A 21,895-nucleotide genomic window follows, 5' to 3' on the forward strand; every position below is an offset into this window, starting at 1 on the left:
GTATTTCTGTTTTAGTGATTCACCATAGTGAAGGTTCAGGTTGTCTGTAGTGTATTTCTGTATTGTTTTAGAGACAGACAGACAGACAGACAGACAGACAGACAGACAGACAGAGACCTGCTCTAATCATTTTGGTTTCTGAAGCAGAAACTGGAGAATAACAGTAGGTACACACACACACACACACACACACACACACACACACACACACACACACACACACACACACACACACACACACACACACACACACACACACACACACACACACACACACACACACACACACACACACACACACACACACACACACACACACACACACACACACACACACACACACACTGCCCTCGCTTCCCTAAAGTCTCAACATATGTTTTGCTAAAGTGTAATGACAGAAATGAGCCTGTTGTTGACCAGAGTCACTCAATCATCTGACAGACAGAGGACACGTCCCGAAGGACACCCTATCCCTATGTAGTGCACTACTTTAGACCAGAGCCCTATCCCTATGTAGTGCACTACTTTAGACCAGAGCCCTATGGCACCCTATCCCCTATGTAGTGCACTTCTTTAGACCAGAGCCCTATGGCACCCTATCCCCTATGTAGTGCACTACTTAAGACCAGAGCCCTATGGCACCCTATCCCCTATGTAAGTGCACTACTTTAGACCAGAGCCCTATGACACCCTATCCCTATATAGTGCACTACTTTAGACCAGAGCCCTATGGCACCCTATCCCCTATGTAGTGCACTACTTTAGACCAGAGCCCTATGACACCCTATCCCCTATGTAGTGCACTACTTTAGACCAGAGCCCTATGGCACCCTATCCCTATGTAGTGCACTACTTTAGACCAGAGCCCTATGACACCCTATCCCTATGTAGTGCACTACTTTAGACCAGAGCCCTATGGCACCCTATCCCCTATGTAGTGCACTACTTTAGACCAGAGCCCTATGACACCCTATCCCCTATGTAGTGCACTACTTTAGACCAGAGCCCTATGGCACCCTATCCCCTATGTAGTGCACTACTTTAGACCAGAGCCCTATGGGGGGATAGGGTGTCATTCAGGGCCCAGTGTTTGTATGCAGTCAGTCATTTAATATGAGGAAACGTTGAGCCGTGCTCCATCACATGGACCAGTGAATATGACAGAGAGGCTGACTGCTGCGCACAGGAGGCCCTACAGAGAGACAGACAGACAGAGAGGCTGACTGCTGCACACAGGAGGCCCTACAGGAGGCCCTACAGAGAGACGGACAGACAGAGAGTCTGACTGCTGCACACAGGAGGCCCTACAGGAGGCCCTACAGAGAGACAGACAGACAGAGAGGCTGACTGCTGCACACAGGAGGCCCTACAGGAGGCCCTACAGAGAGACGGACAGACAGAGAGTCTGACTGCTGCACACAGGAGGCCCTACAGGAGGCCCTACAGAGAGACAGACAGACAGAGAGGCTGACTGCTGCACACAGGAGGCCCTACAGAGAGACAGAGGCAGCACACAGGAGGCCCTACAGAGAGACAGAGGCAGCACACAGGAGGCCCTACAGGAGGCCCTACAGGAGGCCCTACAGAGAGACAGACAGACAGAGAGTCTGACTGCTGCACACAGGAGGCCCTACAGAGAGACAGAGGCAGCACACAGGAGGCCCTACAGGAGGCCCTACAGGAGGCCCTACAGAGAGACAGAGAGACAGATAGACAGAGAGGCTTACTGCTGCACACAGGAGGCCCTACAGAGAGACAGAGAGACAGAGAGGCTTACTGCAGCACACAGGAGGCCCTACAGAGAGACAGAGAGACAGAGAGGCTTACTGCAGCACACAGGAGGCCCTACAGAGATTAGACAGACAGAGGGGTAGGGGGTTTGAGTGAGAGAGACAGACAGAGGGACAGAGAGAGAGAGAATTTGCAAACAAAAGACATTTTGATCAACTCTCATATCTACTGGGTGAAATACCACAGTGTGCCATCACCGCAGCAAGATTTGTGACCTGTTGCCACGAGAAAAGGGCAACCAGTGAAGAACACACACTATTGTAAATACATATCTACAGTTGTGGCCAAAAGTTTTGAGAATTAAACAAATATTAATTTCCACAAGGTTTGCTGCTTCAGTGTCTTTAGATATTTTTGTCAGATGTTACTATGGAATACTGAAGTATAATTACAAGCATTTCATAAGTGTCAAAGGCTTTTATTGACAATTACATGAAGTTGATGCAAAGAGTCAATATTTGCAGTGTTGACCCTTCTTTTTCAAGACCTCTGCAATCCGCCCTGGCATGCTGTCAATTAACTTCTGGGCCACATCCTGACTGATGGCAGCCCATTCAATTAACTTCTGGGCCACATCCTGACTGATGGCATGCTGTCAATTAACTTCTGGGCCACATCCTGACTGATGGCAGCCCATTCTTGTATAATCAATGCTTGGAGTTTGTCAGAATTTGTGGGATGTTGTTTGTCCACCGCCTCTTGAGGATTGATCACAAGTTCTCAATGGGATTAAGGTCTGGGGAGTTTCCTGGCCATGGACCCAACATATTGATGTTTTGTTCCCAGAGCCACTTAGTTATCACTAGTGCTCCATCATGCTGGAAAAGGCATTGTTCGTCACCAGACTGTTCCTGGATGGTTGGGAGAAGTTGCTCTCGGAGGATGTGTTGGTACCATTCTTTATTCATGGCGGCAGCGTAGCCTAGTGGTTAGAGCGTTGGACTAGTAACCGGAAGGTTGCAAGTTCAAACCCCCGAGCTGACAAGGTACAAATCTGTCGTTCTGCCCCTGAACAGGCAGTTAACCCACTGTTCCCAGGCCGTCATTGAAAATAAGAATTAGTTATTAACTGACTTGCCTAGTTAAATAAAGGTAAAATAATAAAAATATTCATGGCTGTGTTCTTAGGCAAAATTGTGAGTGAGCCCTACTCCCTTGGCTGAGAAGCAACCCCACACATGAATGGTCTCAGGATGCTTTACTGTTGGCATGACACAGGACTGATAGTAATATAATAATAATAATAATAATATATGCCATTTAGCAGACGCTTTTATCCAAAGCGACTTACAGTCATGTGTGCATACATTCTACGTATGGGTGGTCCCGGGGATCGAACCCACTACCCTGGCGTTACAAGCGCCATGCTCTACCAACTGAGCTACAGAAGGTATTAGCGCTCACCTTCTCTTCTCCGGACAAGCTTTTTTCTGAATGCCCCAAAAATGACCCCAGTCCTCAGCAGTCCAATCCCTGTAACTCATGCAGAATATCAGTCTGTCCCTGATGTTTTTCATTGTTGTCTACTTCTAATGCCTCTTAAGGGGAAAATAATTTAAAAGTAATTGAATGTAATCAGATTACGTTACTGAGTTCAGATAATCCAAAAGTTACACTACCGATTACAATTTTGGACAGGTAGTTAGCCAGGCAGAGCGCTAACTAGCCAAGCAGAGCGCTAGCTAGTTAAAAAAAACAGCCCCAAAGGGCTTGTAGAGTAGGGACACTGTACATTACCGAGGAGATCCCATTAACAGCCCCAAAGGGCTTGTAGAGTAGGGACACTGTTCATTACCGAGGAGATCCCATTAACAGCCCCAAAGTGCTTGTAGAGTAGGGACGCTGTTCATTACCGAGGAGATCCCATTAACAGCCCCAAAGGGCTTGTAGAGTAGGGACACTGTTCATTACCGAGGAGATCCCATTAACAGCCCCAAAGGGCTTGTAGAGTAGGGACACTGTTCATTACCGAGGAGATCCCATTAACAGCCCCAAAGGGCTTGTAGAGTAGGGACACTGTTCATTACCGAGGAGATCCCATTAACAGCCCCAAAGGGCTTGTAGAGTAGGGACACTGTTCATTACCGAGGAGATCCCATTAACAGCCCCAAAGGGCTTGTAGAGTAGGGACACTGTTCATTACCGAGGAGATCCCATTAACAGCCCCAAAGGGCTTGTAGAGTAGGGACACTGTTCATTACCGAGGAGATCCCATTAACAGCCCCAAAGGGCTTGTAGAGTAGGGACGCTGTTCATTACCGAGGAGATCCCATTAACAGCCCCAAAGGGCTTGTAGAGTAGGGACACTGTTCATTACCGAGGAGATCCCATTAACAGCCCCAAAGGGCTTGTAGAGTAGGGACGCTGTTCATTACTGAGGAGATCCCATTAACAGCCCCAAAGGGCTTGTAGAGTAGGGACGCTGTTCATTACCGAGGAGATCCCATTAACAGTCCCAAAGGGCTTGTCACTGTCTGTCTGCCTGTCTGTCTGTCTGTCTGTCTGTCTGTCTGTCTGTCTGTCTGTCTGTCTGTCTGTCTGTGTGCCTGCCTGTCTATTTGCCAACCTGTTTGTCTGCCTGTCTATCTGAGTTTCTGCCTGTGTCTATCTGTCCATCAGTAGCATCCCAAAACAGATCTCTCCATCTCTATAATACCAAAAGCTCTACAACATTGAGTTTCCCAAAAATAATTTTCTGTTCAGGGCAATACATGTATTCGTTAAGCCCTCACTTCCTCCTTTTCAGATAAAATCACTTCAGTATAATTTACAGGCTTTTATTTCCAGTTCAGTCTGGTTCAATCTGTGGGTAGCTGTGGCACTAAATGCCAGCTCCTTTTAGTGAACCGCTAGCAGGGTAATTGTCCCGGTGGTATAATCTCCCCTCAACAAAAGACAGAGGAATTATAATAAGGAACCTGCCTGCATGGCTTTTAACTTCCTCTGGGAAATCCTCTCCCAAACTGTCTCCCAACTGGCACTCTATTCCCTATGCTGTGCACTACTTTAAATCAGAGCCCTGGGCTAGGGAATATGGTGCCAATTTGGGACTCGGTACCAGTCGATGCAGGGGGGGTTAATTATTTCATTCTCAATCTCACAACCTTTCACCCCTTGGACCCATTTTACCCCAGCCCATCGTGTCTAATTGCTTCCATCTGTTCTTTATACATCCCCGCTACACTCGGCAGATACAGCAGTCGACTGGTTGTGAGAGACACTGGAGCCACCGGGCAGTATAGACAAGCTTAAAAATGTCAACTGGACACCAGCTCAGGATAAAACACATGCTAGGTGATCGTTCCTGACACCTGGTATATCTTATCCCTCTCAAACATCTGTAGCGGTTAGGCAAGAACAGAGGGAGTTCCAAATGGCACCCTATTCCCTATATAGAACACTACTGTAGACCAGGACCCTATTCCCTATATAGAACACTACTGTTGACCAGGGCCCTATTCCCTATATAGAACACTACTGTTAACCAGAGCCCTATTCCCTATATAGAACACTACTGTTGACCAGGGCCCTATTCCCTATATAGAACACTACTGTTGACCAGGGCCCTATTCCCTATATATAGTACACTACTGTTGACCAGGGCCCTATTCCCTCTATATAGTACACTACTGTTGACCAGGGCCCTATTCCCTATATATAGTACACTACTTTAGACCAGGGCCCTATTCCCTATATAGTAAACCAGGGCCCTATTCCCTATATAGTAAACCAGGGCCCTATTCCCTATATAGTGGACCAGGGTCCTATTCCCTATATAGTGGACTAGGGCCATATTCCCTATATAGTGGACTAGGGCCATATTCCCTATATAGTGGACCAGGGCCATATTCCCTATATAGTGGACCAGGGCCCTATTCCCTATATAGTGGACCAGGGTCCTATTCCCTATATAGTGGACCAGGGTTCTATTCCATTTATAGTGGACCAGGGTCCTATTCCCTATATAGTGGACCAGGGCCCTATTCCCTATATAGTGGACCAGGGCCCTATTCCCTATATAGTGGACCAGGGTCCTATTCCCTATATAGTGGACCAGGGTCATATTCCCTATATAGTGGACCAGGGTTCTATTCCCTATATAGTGGACCAGGGTCATATTCCCTATATAGTTGACCAGGGCCATATTCCCTATATAGTGGACCAGGGTCCTATTCCCTATATAGTGGACTAGGGCCATATTCCCTATATAGTGGACCAGGGTCCTATTCCCTATATAGTGGACCAGGGCCATATTCCCTATATAGTGGACCAGGGCCCTATTCCCTATATAGTGGACCAGGGTCCTATTCCCTATATAGTGGACCAGGGTTCTATTCCCTATATAGTTGACCAGGGCCATATTCCCTATATAGTGGACCAGGGTCCTATTCCCTATATAGTGGACCAGGGCCCTATTCCCTATATAGTGGACCAGGGTCCTATTCCCTATATAGTGGACCAGGGCCATATTCCCTATATAGTTGACTAGGGTCCCATTCCCTATATAGTGGACCAGGGTCCTATTCCCTATATAGTGGACCAGGGTTCTATTCCCTATATAGTGGACCAGGGTTCTATTCCCTATATAGTGGACCAGGGCCCTATTCCCTATATAGTGGACCAGGGCCATATTCCCTATATAGTGGACCAGGGTCCTATTCCCTATATAGTGGACCAGGGTCCTATTCCCTATATAGTGGACCAGGGTCCTATTCCCTATATAGTGGACCAGGGTCCTATTCCCTATATAGTGGACCAGGACCCTATTCCCTATATAGTGGACCAGGGCCCTATTCCCTATATAGTGGACCAGGGTCCTATTCCCTATATAGTGGACCAGGGCCATATTCCCTATATAGTGGACTAGGGTCCCATTCCCTATATAGTGGACCAGGGTCCTATTCCCTATATAGTGGACCAGGGTTCTATTCCCTATATAGTGGACCAGGGTTCTATTCCCTATATAGTGGACCAGGGCCCTATTCCCTATATAGTGGACCAGGGCCATATTCCCTATATAGTGGACCAGGGTCCTATTCCCTATATAGTGGACCAGGGTCCTATTCCCTATATAGTGGACCAGGGTCCTATTCCCTATATAGTGGACCAGGGTCCTATTCCCTATATAGTGGACCAGGGTCCTATTCCCTATATAGTGGACCAGGGTCCTATTCCCTATATAGTGGACCAGGGTCCTATTCCCTATATAGTGGACCAGGGTCCTATTCCCTATATAGTGGACCAGGACCCTATTCCCTATATAGTGGACCAGGGCCCTATTCCCTATATAGTGGACCAGGGTCCTATTCCCTATATAGTGGACCAGGGCCATATTCCCTATATAGTGGACTAGGGTCCCATTCCCTATATAGTGGACCAGGGTCCTATTCCCTATATAGTGGACCAGGGTTCTATTCCCTATATAGTGGACCAGGGTTCTATTCCCTATATAGTGGACCAGGGCCCTATTCCCTATATAGTGGACCAGGGCCATATTCCCTATATAGTGGACCAGGGTCCTATTCCCTATATAGTGGACCAGGGTCCTATTCCCTATATAGTGGACCAGGGTCCTATTCCCTATATAGTGGACCAGGGTCCTATTCCCTATATAGTGGACCAGGGTCCTATTCCCTATATAGTGGACCAGGGTCCTATTCCCTATATAGTGGACCAGGGTCCTATTCCCTATATAGTGGACCAGGGCCATATTCCCTATATAGTGGACCAGGGCCATATTCCCTATATAGTGGACCAGGGTCCTATTCCCTATATAGTTGACCAGGGCCCTATTCCCTATATAGTGGACCAGGGTCCTATTCCCTATATAGTGGACCAGGGTCCTATTCCCTATATAGTGGACCAGGGTCCTATTCCCTATATAGTGGACCAGGGTCCTATTCCCTATATAGTGGACCAGGGTCCTATTCCCTATATAGTGGACCAGGGTCCTATTCCCTATATAGTGGACCAGGGTCCTATTCCCTATATAGTGGACCAGGGTCATATTCCCTATATAGTGGACCAGGACCCTATTCCCTATATAGTGGACCAGGGTCCTATTCCCTATATAGTGGACCAGGGCCCTATTCCCTATATAGTGGACCAGGGTCATATTCACTATATAGTGGACCAGGGCCATATTCCCTATATAGTGGACCAGGGCCCTATTCCCTATATAGTGGACCAGGGTCCTATTCCCTATATAGTGGACCAGGGTCCTATTCCCTATATAGTGGACCAGGGTCCTATTCCCTATATAGTGGACCAGGGCCCTATTCCCTATATAGTGGACCAGGGCCCTATTCCCTATATAGTGTTTTAGGAAAATGTTCCATTTAGGACACAAGTTGTCCCTGAGGAGTTATTCTCTGTGACTGAAGAGACTCAGTCAATAGATAAATCACCTTTATTTTCCGGTTACTAGTCCAACGCTCTAACCACTAGGCTCCCTGCCGCCCCAGTATTCTCTGTGACTGAAGAGACTCAGTCAATAGATAAATCACACATAAAGGATGTATCGACAGGAATAATAATCAACAAGTTATAGAGCATTACTGATCATTGATGTGTTGGTTTTACCTATTGTACAGGGTGCGTGTGTGTGGGTGTGTGTGGGTGCGTGCGTCTAACTGAAATACTGTGCAGTAGCGGCTAGTTATCTCCCACCCCCCCCCGGGGCGGCTAGTTATCTCCCACCCCCCCCCAGGGGCGGCTAGTTATCTCCCACCCACCCCCTCAGGAGCGGCTAGTTATCTCCCACCCCCCTCAGGAGCGGCTAGTTATCTCCCCCCCCCCCTCAGGAGCGGCTAGTTATCTCCCACCCACCCCCCTCAGGAGCGGCTAGTTATCCCCCCTCAGGGGCGGCTAGTTATCTCCCACCCCCCTCAGGAGCGGCTAGTTATCTCCCACCCACCCCCTCAGGGGCGGCTAGTTATCTCCCCCTCAGGGGCGGCTAGTTATCTCCCCCCTCAGGGGCGGCTAGTTATCTCCCCTCAGGGGCGGCTGAGTTATCTCCCACCCACCCCCCGGGCGGCTAGTTATCTCCCCCAGGGGCGGCTAGTTATCTCCCACCCCCCTCAGGAGCGGCTAGTTATCTCCCACCCCCCTCAGGAGCGGCTAGTTATCTCCCACCCCCCTCAGGAGCGGCTAGTTATCTCCCACCCCCCTCAGGAGCGGCTAGTTATCTCCCACCCCCACCCCCCTCAGGAGCGGCTAGTTATCTCCCACCCCACCCCCTCAGGAGCGGCTAGTTATCTCCCACCCTCCCTCAGGAGCGGCTAGTTATCTCCCACCCTCCCTCAGGAGCGGCTAGTTATCTCCCACCCTCCCTCAGGAGCGGCTAGTTATCTCCCACCCTCCCTCAGGAGCGGCTAGTTATCTCCCACCCCCTCAGGAGCGGCTAGTTATCTCCCACCCCCCCCAGGAGCGGCTAGTTATCTCCCACCCCCCCTCAGGGGCGGCTAGTTATCTCCCACCCTCCCTCAGGAGCGGCTAGTTATCTCCCACCCTCCCTCAGGAGCGGCTAGTTATCTCCCACCCCCCTCAGGAGCGGCTAGTTATCTCCCACCCCCCTCAGGAGCGGCTGGTTATCTCCCACCCCCCAGGAGCGGCTAGTTATCTCCCACCCCCCTCAGGAGCGGCTAGTTATCTCCCACCCTCCCTCAGGAGCGGCTAGTTATCTCCCAGCCCCCCAACCCCCCCTCAGGAGCGGCTAGTTATCTCCCACCCCCTCAGGAGCGGCTAGTTATCTCCCACCCCCTCAGGAGCGGCTAGTTATCTCCCACCCCCTCAGGAGCGGCTAGTTATCTCCCACCCCCCCCAGGAGCGGCTAGTTATCTCCCACCCCCCCAGGAGCGGCTAGTTATCTCCCACCCCCTCAGGGGCAGCTAGTTATCTCCCACCCCCTCAGGAGCGACTAGTTATCTCCCAGCCCCCTCAGGGGCAGCTAGTTATCTCCCACCCCCTCAGGAGCGGCTAGTTATCTCCCACCCCCCTCAGGGGCAGCTAGTTATCTCCCACCCCCCCTCAGGAGCGGCTAGTTATCTCCCAGCCCCCCCTCAGGGGCAGCTAGTTATCTCCCACCCCCCCTCAGGAGCGGCTAGTTATCTCCCACCCCCCCTCAGGGGCAGCTAGTTATCTCCCACCCCCCCTCAGGAGCGGCTAGTTATCTCCCACCCTCCCTCAGGGCGGCTAGTTATCTCTAAGCCTCAGGTAACCTACGGTGAAACTGTACCTGGCACATGGCAACTGGCCCAAGACAGGGTTAATCGCTCCACTGTACCTGGCACCTATTCCCTTTCTACCATAGTCCACTTCCATCTGGTCCTGAATATGGAGGTTTACACAGGCTGCCTAATTGTGATCTTTGTAACTGGTCTGAGAATGAATTAAATGTATTGGGAGGCAGATAAATGCATAACACGACCAGCAGCTGAGATCCACGCACACACGCACACACACACACACACACACACACACACACACACACACACACACACACACACACACACACACACACACACACACACACACACACACACACACACACACACACACACACACACACACACTCAATTCAAGGTTACTAAACATGGGACTAACAATATATTCCCTCCGTCCCCGGTGAGACACACGGCGGCTCTACAACCCTGAACCACGGAGGAGGTATAAAGAGCTGACAGAACAGAGGCTGAGCATTAACAACTATGTGAATATTTAATTCGATTAAACAAAAACTATTTAGCGAGCGGGAAATCATTGTGTTTTTACACTCAGAGAATTGAAGGCGATCGTTATCAGTATCGTTGAGTGGAATAGGGATGTAGTTGTTGGATATGAGTAAGAAAAGTAGATTTTATAGGATCTGAAATGGCTGTTTCACGTGGAAAATGGCACGGTAAGTATTTCCGTTTATATCTTTTTTTGTCCAAATTATAGGAGTATACTTTTTTCCGAGAAAAAGCCATGTTAGCAGAAAGCACAGTCAACCTATTACCGGTATGATTGCAAGATGATGAAAGGTTGCAGAGAAATCACTGAACCGTCACCATCCTTACAGTAACAAATCAAACAGAGAAATATTTACGTGCAAAAAAAAACCCAAAGCAGCCTCTTTAGTCTACAGTACTGACTACAACCCAAACAAACAACACCCCACTGTAACAGAACAACAGCAGTTGCATGGGATACATTAGGATCCTGCCATCTCGTGCGGCAACTACAGCTCCCTGTGGCTCCAGTGAGAGCCACCATGGCTTTGCCTCAGTACAGTCTGATGGACAGTTTAGATGGCCCGCTGAAAGAGACTCTCTCCTGTGTCGACGTCTCCCTGACAAGGTGAAAACATCAGCAGAAACACACTCGGGAGGAGTGACACCTCAGTGCCAGCCCACTGAATAGGGGCTCTGCTCCGTCGTGACGTGTGTGTGTGTGTGTGTGTGTGTGTGTGTGTGTGTGTGTGTGTGTGTGTGTGTGTGTGTGTGTGTGTGTTGAGCAGTTCCACTGTGATGTGAGAGGAGGTGAAGGCAGGGATCACAACAGCACCCCCATGTTTAGAGGGGCGAGGCAGGGTTTCTGACTCCTGTCGAGCTGTGATTGGATGGCTATGAGGGGCGAGGCAGGGTTTCTGACTCCTGTCGAGCTGTGATTGGATGGCTATGAGGGGCGAGGCAGGGTTTCTGACTCCTGACGCGCTGTGATTGGATGGCTATGAGGGGCGAGGCAGGGTTTCTGACTCCTGTCGAGCTGTGATTGGATGGCTATGAGGGGAGAGGCAGGGTTTCTGACTCCTGTCGAGCTGTGATTGGATGGCTATGAGGGGCGAGGCAGGGTTTCTGACTCCTGTCGAGCTGTGATTGGATGGCTATGAGGAGCGAGGCAGGGTTTCTGACTCCTGACGCGCTGTGATTGGATGGCTATGAGGGGCGAGGCAGGGTTTCTGACTCCTGTCGAGCTGTGATTGGATGTCTGTGATTGTTGTGTTGTGATGGTCTGGATGCCAACATTCTAATGTGATGGTTTGGATGCCAACATTCTAATGTGATGGTTTGGATGCCAACATTCTAATGTGATGGTCTGGATGCCAACATTCTAATGTGATGGTTTGGATGCCGACATTCTAATGTGATGGTTTGGATGCCAACATTCTAATGTGATGGTTTGGATGCCAACATTCTAATGTGATGTGATGTTTGGATGCCAACATTCTAATGTGATGGTTTGGATGCCAGCATTCTAATGTGTTGTGATGGTCTGGATGCCAACATTCTAATGTGATGGTTTGGATGCCAACATTCTAATGTGATGTGATGGTTTGGATGCCAACATTCTAATGTGATGGTTTGGATGCCAACATTCTAATGTGATGGTTTGGATGCCAACATTCTAATGTGTTGTGATGGTCTGGATGCCAACATTCTAATGTGATGGTTTGGATGCCAACATTCTAATGTGATGTGATGGTCTGGATGCCAACATTCTAATGTGATGGTTTGGATGCCAACATTCTAATGTGATGGTTTGGATGCCAACATTCTAATGTGATGGTTTGGATGCCAACATTCTAATGTGATGTGATGGTCTGGATGCCAACATTCTAATGTGATGGTTTGGATGCCAACATTCTAATGTGATGGTTTGGATGCCAACATTCTAATGTGATGTGATGGTCTGGATGCCAACATTCTAATGTGATGGTTTGGATGCCAACATTCTAATGTGATGGTTTGGATGCCAACATTCTAATGTGATGGTTTGGATGCCAACATTCTAATGTGATGGTTTGGATGCCAACATTCTAATGTGATGGTTTGGATGCCAACATTCTAATGTGATGTGATGGTTTGGATGCCAACATTCTAATTTGATGGTTTGGATGCCAACATTCTAATGTGATGGTTTGGATGCCAACATTCTAATTTGATGGTTTGGATGCCAACATTCTAATGTGATGGTTTGGATGCCAACATTCTAATGTGTTGTGATGGTTTGGATACCGACATTCTAATGTGTTGTGATGGTTTGGATGCCAACATTCCGATGTGTTGTGATGGTTTGGATGCCAATATTCTAATGTGATGGTTTGGATGCCAACATTCTAATGTGATGGTTTGGATGCCAACATTCTAATGTGATGGTTTGGATGCCAACATTCTAATGTGATGGTTTGGTTGCCAACATTCTAATGTGATGGTTTGGCTGCCAACATTCTAATGTGATGGTTTGGTTGCCAACATTCTAATGTGATGGTTTGGTTGCCAACATTCTAATGTGTTGTGATGGTTTGGCTGCCTGGTTCCTGATGTAATGTGATGGTTTGGCTGCCTGGTTCCTGATGTGTTGTGATGGTTTGGATGCCAACATTCTAATGTGTTGTGATGGTTTGGATGCCAACATTCTAATGTGTTGTGATGGTTTGGATGTCAACATTCTAATGTATTGTGATGGTTTGGTTGCCTGGTTCCTGATGTATTGTGATGGTTTGGATGCCTGGTTCCTGATGTATTGTGATGGTTTGGTGGCCAACATTCTAATGTGTTGTGATGGTTTGGCTGCCTGGTTCCTGATGTAATGTGATGGTTTGGTGGCCAACATTCTAATGTGTTGTGATGGTTTGGCTGCCTGGTTCCTGATGTAATGTGATGGTTTGGCTGCCTGGTTCCTGATGTATTGTGATGGTTTGGATGCCTGGTTCCTGATGTAATGTGATGGTTTGGCTGCCTGGTTCCTGATGTATTGTGATGGTTTGGCTGCCTGGTTCCTGATGTGTTGTGATGGTTTGGTTGCCTGGTTCCTGATGTATTGTGATGGTTTGGCTGCCTGGTTTCTGATATGTTGTGATGGTTTGGTTGCCTGGTTCCTGATGTATTATGATGGTTTGGCTGCCTGGTTCCTGATGTAATGTGATGGTTTGGTGGCCAACATTCTAATGTGTTGTGATGGTTTGGTTGCCAGGATTCTAATGTGTTGTGATGGTTTGGCTGCCTGGTTCCTGATGTATTATGATGGTTTGGCTGCCTGGTTCCTGATGTAATGTGATGGTTTGGTGGCCAACATTCTAATGTGTTGTGATGGTTTGGCTGCCTGGTTCCTGATGTGTTGTGATGGTTTGGTTGCCTGGTTCCTGATGTATTGTGATGGTTTGGCTGCCTGGTTCCTGATGTAATGTGATGGTTTGGCTGCCTGGTTCCTGATGTGTTGTGATGGTTTGGCTGCCTGGTTCCTGATGTAATGTGATGGTTTGGCTGCCTGGTTCCTGATGTAATGTGATGGTTTGGCTGCCTGGTTCCTGATGTGTTGTGATGGTTTGGTTGCCTGGTTCCTGATGTGTTGTGATGGTTTGGCTGCCTGGTTCCTGATGTAATGTGATGGTTTGGATGCCTGGTTCCTGATGTATTGTGATGGTTTGGATGCCTGGTTTCTGATGTGTTGTGATGGTTTGGCTGCCTGGTTCCTGATGTAATGTGATGGTTTGGTGGCCAACATTCTAATGTGTTGTGATGGTTTGGCTGCCTGGTTCCTGATGTAATGTGATGGTTTGGTGGCCAACATTCTAATGTGTTGTGATGGTTTGGTTGCCTGGTTCCTGATGTATTGTGATGGTTTGGCTGCCTGGTTCCTGATGTAATGTGATGGTTTGGCTGCCTGGTTCCTGATGTATTGTGATGGTTTGGCTGCCTGGTTCCTGATGTAATGTGATGGTTTGGCTGCCTGGTTCCTGATGTAATGTGATGGTTTGGATGCCTGGTTCCTGATGTGTTGTGATGGTTTGGTTGCCTGGTTCCTGATGTATTGTGATGGTTTGGCTGCCTGGTTCCTGATGTAATGTGATGGTTTGGTGGCCAACATTCTAATGTGTTGTGGATACGGTGTGAGATGTGTTTAACCGGTACCGTTACAGGGTGTTGGAGCGAGGATACGGTGTGAGATGTGTTTAACCAGGGTGTTGGAGGGAGGATACGGTGTGAGATGTGTTTAACCAGGGTGTTGGAGGGAGGATATGGTGTGAGATGTGTTTAACCAGGGTGTTGGAGGGAGGATATGGTGTGAGATGTGTTTAACCAGGGTGTTGGAGGGAGGATACGGTGTGAGATGTGTTTAACCAGGGTGTTGGAGGGAGGATACGGTGTGAGATGTGTTTAACCGGTACCGTTACAGGGTGTTGGAGGGAGGATATGGTGTGAGATGTGTTTAACCAGGGTGTTGGAGGGAGGATATGGTGTGAGATGTGTTTAACCAGGGTGTTGGAGGGAGGATATGGTGTGAGATGTGTTTAACCAGGGTGTTGGAGGGAGGATATGGTGTGAGATGTGTTTAACCAGGGTGTTGGAGGGAGGATATGGTGTGAGATGTGTTTAACCAGGGTGTTGGAGGGAGGATACGGTGTGAGATGTGTTTAACCAGGGTGTTGGAGGGAGGATATGGTGTGGGATGTGTTTAACCAGGGTGTTGGAGGGAGGATACGGTGTGAGATGTGTTTAACCAGGGTGTTGGAGGGAGGATACGGTGTGAGATGTGTTTAACCAGGGTGTTGGAGGGAGGATACGGTGTGGGATGTGTTTAACCGGTACCGTTACAGGGTGTTGGAGGGAGGATACGGTGTGAGATGTGTTTAACCAGGGTGTTGGAGGGAGGATACGGTGTGAGATGTTTAACCGGTACCGTTACAGGGTGTTGGAGGGAGGATACGGTGTGTGATGTGTTTAACCAGGGTGTTGGAGGGAGGATATGGTGTGAGATGTGTTTAACCAGGGTGTTGGAGGGAGGATATGGTGTGGGATGTGTTTAACCGGTACCGTTACAGGGTGTTGGAGGGAGGATACGGTGTGAGATGTGTTTAACCGGTACCGTTACAGGGTGTTGGAGGGAGGATACGGTGTGAGATGTGTTTAACCGGTACCGTTACAGGGTGTTGGAGGGAGGATACGGTGTGGGATGTGTTTAACCAGGGTGTTGGAGGGAGGATACGGTGTGAGATGTGTTTAACCAGGGTGTTGGAGGGAGGATATGGTGTGAGATGTGTTTAACCAGGGTGTTGGAGGGAGGATATGGTGTGAGATGTGTTTAACCGGTACCGTTACAGGGTGTTGGAGGGAGGATACGGTGTGAGATGTGTTTAACCAGGGTGTTGGAGGGAGGATATGGTGTGAGATGTGTTTAACCAGGGTGTTGGAGGGAGGATATGGTGTGAGATGTGTTTAACCAGGGTGTTGGAGGGAGGATATGGTGTGAGATGTGTTTAACCAGGGTGTTGGAGGGAGGATATGGTGTGAGATGTGTTTAACCAGGGTGTTGGAGGGAGGATATGGTGTGGGATGTGTTTAACCAGGGTGTTGGAGGGAGGATACGGTGTGGGATGTGTTTAACCAGGGTGTTGGAGGGAGGATACGGTGTGGGATGTGTTTAACCAGGGTGTTGGAGGGAGGATACGGTGTGGGATGTGTTTAACCAGGGTGTTGGAGGGAGGATACGGTGTGGGATGTGTTTAACCAGGGTGTTGGAGGGAGGATACGGTGTGAGATGTGTTTAACCAGGGTGTTGGAGGGAGGATATGGTGTGAGATGTGTTTAACCAGGGTGTTGGAGGGAGGATACGGTGTGGGATGTGTTTAACCAGGGTGTTGGAGGGAGGATACGGTGTGAGATGTGTTTAACCAGGGTGTTGGAGGGAGGATATGGTGTGGGGTGTGTTTAACCAGGGTGTTGGAGGGAGGATATGGTGTGAGATGTGTTTAACCAGGGTGTTGGAGGGAGGATACGGTGTGGGATGTGTTTAACCAGGGTGTTGGAGGGAGGATATGGTGTGAGATGTGTTTAACCGGTACCGTTAAAGGGTGTTGGAGGGAGGATACGGTGTGAGATGTGTTTAACCAGGGTGTTGGAGGGAGGATACGGTGTGAGATGTGTTTAACCATGGTGTTGGAGGGAGGATATGGTGTGAGATGTGTTTAACCAGGGTGTTGGAGGGAGGATATGGTGTGGGATGTGTTTAACCGGTACCGTTAAAGGGTGTTGGAGGGAGGATACGGTGTGAGATGTGTTTAACCAGGGTGTTGGAGGGAGGATACGGTGTGAGATGTGTTTAACCATGGTGTTGGAGGGAGGATATGGTGTGAGATGTGTTTAACCAGGGTGTTGGAGGAGGATACGGTGTGAGATGTGTTTAACCAGGGTGTTGGAGGGAGGATATGGTGTGGGGTGTGTTTAACCAGGGTGTTGGAGGGAGGATATGGTGTGAGATGTGTTTAACCAGGGTGTTGGAGGGAGGATACGGTGTGGGATGTGTTTAACCAGGGTGTTGGAGGGAGGATATGGTGTGAGATGTGTTTAACCGGTACCGTTAAAGGGTGTTGGAGGGAGGATACGGTGTGAGATGTGTTTAACCAGGGTGTTGGAGGGAGGATACGGTGTGAGATGTGTTTAACCAGGGTGTTGGAGGGAGGATACGGTGTGGGATGTGTTTAACCGGTACCGTTACAGGGTGTTGGAGCGAGGATACGGTGTGAGATGTGTTTAACCAGGGTGTTGGAGGGAGGATACGGTGTGAGATGTGTTTAACCAGGGTGTTGGAGGGAGGATACGGTGTGGGATGTGTTTAACCAGGGTGTTGGAGGGAGGATATGGTGTGAGATGTGTTTAACCAGGGTGTTGGAGGGAGGATATGGTGTGGGATGTGTTTAACCAGGGTGTTGGAGGGAGGATATGGTGTGAGATGTGTTTAACCAGGGTGTTGGAGGGAGGATATGGTGTGAGATGTGTTTAACCAGGGTGTTGGAGGGAGGATACGGTGTGAGATGTGTTTAACCAGGGTGTTGGAGGGAGGATATGGTGTGAGATGTGTTTAACCGGTACCGTTACAGGGTGTTGGAGGGAGGATACGGTGTGGGATGTGTTTAACCGGTACCGTTACAGGGTGTTGGAGGGAGGATATGGTGTGAGATGTGTTTAACCAGGGTGTTGGAGGGAGGATACGGTGTGAGATGTGTTTAACCAGGGTGTTGGAGGGAGGATATGGTGTGGGATGTGTTTAACCAGGGTGTTGGAGGGAGGATATGGTGTGAGATGTGTTTAACCAGGGTGTTGGAGGGAGGATACGGTGTGGGATGTGTTTAACCATGGTGTTGGAGGGAGGATATGGTGTGAGATGTGTTTAACCAGGGTGTTGGAGGGAGGATACGGTGTGAGATGTGTTTAACCAGGGTGTTGGAGGGAGGATATGGTGTGAGATGTGTTTAACCAGGGTGTTGGAGGGAGGATATGGTGTGGGATGTGTTTAACCGGTACCGTTACAGGGTGTTGGAGGGAGGATAGGGTGTGGGATGTGTTTAACCGGTACCGTTACAGGGTGTTGGAGGGAGGATATGGGGGCAGGGTGGCTAAGAGGACTGTGGCCTAAAACAAGGCTGTAGCCGTGCCAGGTGGTACCAGAGGGTTAGCAGGTCCAACTGGGTCCTGACATTTCCTGAGGGTGTGGAGCTCAGGGTCACACACATGCATTTATGCACACACACACACAGCTATGTCGGCACATACAGAAGAATGCTCTGCAGATATAACTTAATATGTACGAGAAAATCTCATGAAAGAATACAGCTCTTCTCAACACATAGGTGAAGTTCATCTAGGATATCTATTTCTATCTGATGTGGATCTTTATTGCCTCAAGCCAGTGAATCCCAAACATTTAGTGTATCAAGGACAGCTACATTTTATATTCTTTTTGTCCTTGATGGACTAAATGTTTCATCGTTTTGAGGAAATATTGATTCATATCAGATAGAAAGGCTTGGGTAAATATAGATCCACATGAGATAGAAAGGCTTGGGTAAATATAGATCCACATGAGATAGAAAGGCTTGGGGAAATATAGATCCACATCAGATAGAAAGGCTTGGGGAAATATAGATCCACATGAGTTAGAAAGGCTTGGGTAAATATAGATCCACATGAGATAGAAAGGCTTGGGTAAATATAGATCCACATCAGATAGAAAGGCTTGGGTAAATATAGATCCACATGAGATAGAAAGGCTTGGGTAAATATAGATCCACATCAGATAGAAAGGCTTGGGTAAATATAGATCCACATGAGATAGAAAGGCTTGGGTAAATATAGATCCACATCAGATAGAACGTCTTGGGGAAATATAGATCCACATGAGATAGAAAGGCTTGGGTAAATATAGATCCACATTGAGATTGATTAGATTGAGTAGAAGAGTAGATTAGATTGAGTAGAAGAGTAGAGCGACTGTAGATTGAGGAAGTAGACTGAGTAGTGAGTAGAGAGTGACTGTAGATTGAGGAAGTAGATTGAGTAGTGAGTAGAGAGTGACTGTAGATTGAGGAAGTAGACTGAGTAGTGAGTAGAGAGTGACTGTAGATTGAGGAAGTAGACTGAGTAGTGAGTAGAGAGTGACTGTAGATTGAGGAAGTAGACTGAGTAGTGAGTAGAGAGTGACTGTAGATTACCATTCATACTACCTATATAACACACAGCCTTCACATTACCATTCATACTCCTATATAACACACAGCCTTCACATTACCATTCATTCTCCCTATATAACACACAGCCTTCACATTACCATTCATTCTCCCTATATAACACACAGCCTTCACATTACCATTCATTCTCCCTATATAACACACAGCCTTCACATACTACCTATATAACACACAGCCTTCACATTACCATTCATTCTCCCTATATAACACACAGCCTTCACATTACCATTCATTCTCCCTATATAACACACAGCCTTCACATTACCATTCATACTCCCTATATAACACACAGCCTTCACATTACCATTCATACTCCCTATATAACATACAGCCTTCACATACTCCCTATATAACACACAGCCTTCACATTACCATTCATACTCCCTATATAACACACAGCCTTCACATTACCATTCATACTCCCTATATAACACACAGCCTTCACATTACCATTCATACTCCCTATATAACACACAGCCTTCACATTACCATTCATACTCCCTATATAAACGCACAGCTTTTGGGGACACTTTCTATGAGGCGTACACATTTAATGCCCAGTATTACATGTATAATGCCTTGTTGTAATACTCTTATGGTGCCTTATAACATTCGCTATCAGATAATAATGAACCTGCCACAGATACTACATATACACAGCGTTTAACTTCTACAGGCATTTGGTCGGTGAGAACAGCACGCAGCTCACAACCTCACGCACATTCAAAGTCTGGTGGAGAATTGAGAGCAGAGCCCGGCGTTTATGGACTGTTACCCATTTGTAGTGTTACACATTTCCAGTGTGTTATATAGTGTATGTTTGAGAACACGGTGAAAAGAGAATATTATTCACACGCACACATGGATTCAATCTCTCCACCACAGCCAAATGCGCAAGGAACCGAAACACGTTCATTGGCTACCGCATTGAAGCCTAAAACCAGAGAACGTTTTTAATGAGCGTCTATGAAGTTTGAATGCGACCTGACCAACAGCAAGCACGTCAAGGTAATTCCAGAACCCATTGCTTCAAGACTCTGCTTAGCCTGCAGCCCTCTAGAACACGGTTGTCGGGGGAAATATGTAGGCTACAACCTATGCATTTACATCAGTTTGGCAAAGCATTCCGCTCACCCACAAAAAGAATAAGCGCAATACTTCAGTCATTCCATTGAAATAGAGTCAGGACTGTACATGTCTGGTTCATCAGATGAATATAGATGGATGAGAATATCGTTCTCACACACATATTGATTCAATTAACCCCCTCCGCCCCACCACCACCACCACCACCGCAGGCAAATACAATCACTTTGCATCCCTCATCCATTAAATAGCCTGACCAGCCATTCCATTCAATTAGCCAGAAGTGTTGTACTCACCAATACGAGCCAGCTGGAGAACGAAAAGCCAAACCAAGTCCATTCTGGATGGTGACGTTAATTTGAACCGTGGGAATCCTGAGTGTGGTTGGAGTTTTACTTGATGAATGCCCTCCCGCGACGTTGAAATTGGCACCGGATAATGATGTATTTTTGAAATAAAGAACACTGCTCCGTGTTGTTCAGTGAAGAATCTCTCAGTATATAGACGCCAGATTCCAAAGCACGATTTGAAAAAACGTGACAATGAAATACATCCTTTGAAAAAGTCAAACTTTTGAGAGATATAAAAGATATGGACTTCAGACAGTGCGTAAAGTCTCGAGATATCAGCAATATGTTACATTAAACGCTCTCTACACATACACTGCAAGAACCCTCATTATTACACAATAAAAGTCAATTGTCTCCTGGTCAAACTTTGCGTCTATACGGAGCGAGATTTATTTTCCCATTACGTCGATTTGATCCGTTAGTCCCGTTTTCCGTTTGGGTTCTCTTCCGCTGCTTGCTCGCTCAGTCGATCAATGTCTGTCCACCACCTGCGCACCGAGTGTGAGAAATCGCGGCCGAGTCAAAACACAGACACTACACCGTGTGCGCTGTCAGCGGTAGCCCAAACGCCGGCAGATGGCGATATTGAGTCGTTTCAACTTACCGTCCAAAGGCATTGTATGCAGCCGAGTGTTCCCCGTGGATCTGTTAGTACGTACAACATTCTCCATTCAGGCTACAATATATTTAATATAGATAGGCTAGGCTGTAATAAAAAAGACGCACATATTAAAATAGCCTAGATATATTCCCTAATTGTCTTGTGGCTACTGTAATAATTATACTCTATCAACTTTCTCATATTGAATATAAGTATAATATATTGTAGGTGAGCTGTGCTGCTCACTTCAGTATGTTCATTCCTCAGTATGGAGAGAGCATGTTTGGAGTAAAAAATGTGGTATTTTGTCGCTCGATGAGCACAGTTGAAGTGTGCCATTTGGTGTTTTCGGTTCAAATGGGACAGATGCTACTGTTAAAATGGGACAGGTGTACTGTTAAAATGGGTCGGACCTAACTGTTAAAATGGGACAGATGATACTGTTAATATGGGACAGATGACACTGTTAAAATGGGACAGATAACACTGTTAAAATGGGACAGATGTACTGTTAAAATGGGACAGACCTAACTGTTAAAATGGGACAGATGACACTGTTAA

General features: G+C 47.6%; 1 protein-coding gene across 1 annotated transcript in view; it reads right to left on the reverse strand.

Annotated features, from left to right (window-relative positions):
* The window catches only part of LOC118378267 (GDNF family receptor alpha-4-like), a 444,258-nt gene extending 423,040 nt beyond the window's left edge, over positions 1 to 21,218 (reverse strand). The window contains exon 1 of the mRNA XM_052495924.1: positions 20,680 to 21,218. Within this exon, the coding sequence (XP_052351884.1) occupies positions 20,680 to 20,722 (43 nt within the window). The 5' untranslated portion in view covers positions 20,723 to 21,218. The remainder of the gene's footprint in view (positions 1 to 20,679) is intronic.
* Positions 21,219 to 21,895: the final 677 nt, after the last annotated feature.

Source organism: Oncorhynchus keta, chromosome 35 (genome assembly GCF_023373465.1).
Source record: "Oncorhynchus keta strain PuntledgeMale-10-30-2019 chromosome 35, Oket_V2, whole genome shotgun sequence".
Classification (NCBI taxonomy): Eukaryota; Metazoa; Chordata; class Actinopteri; order Salmoniformes; family Salmonidae; genus Oncorhynchus; species Oncorhynchus keta.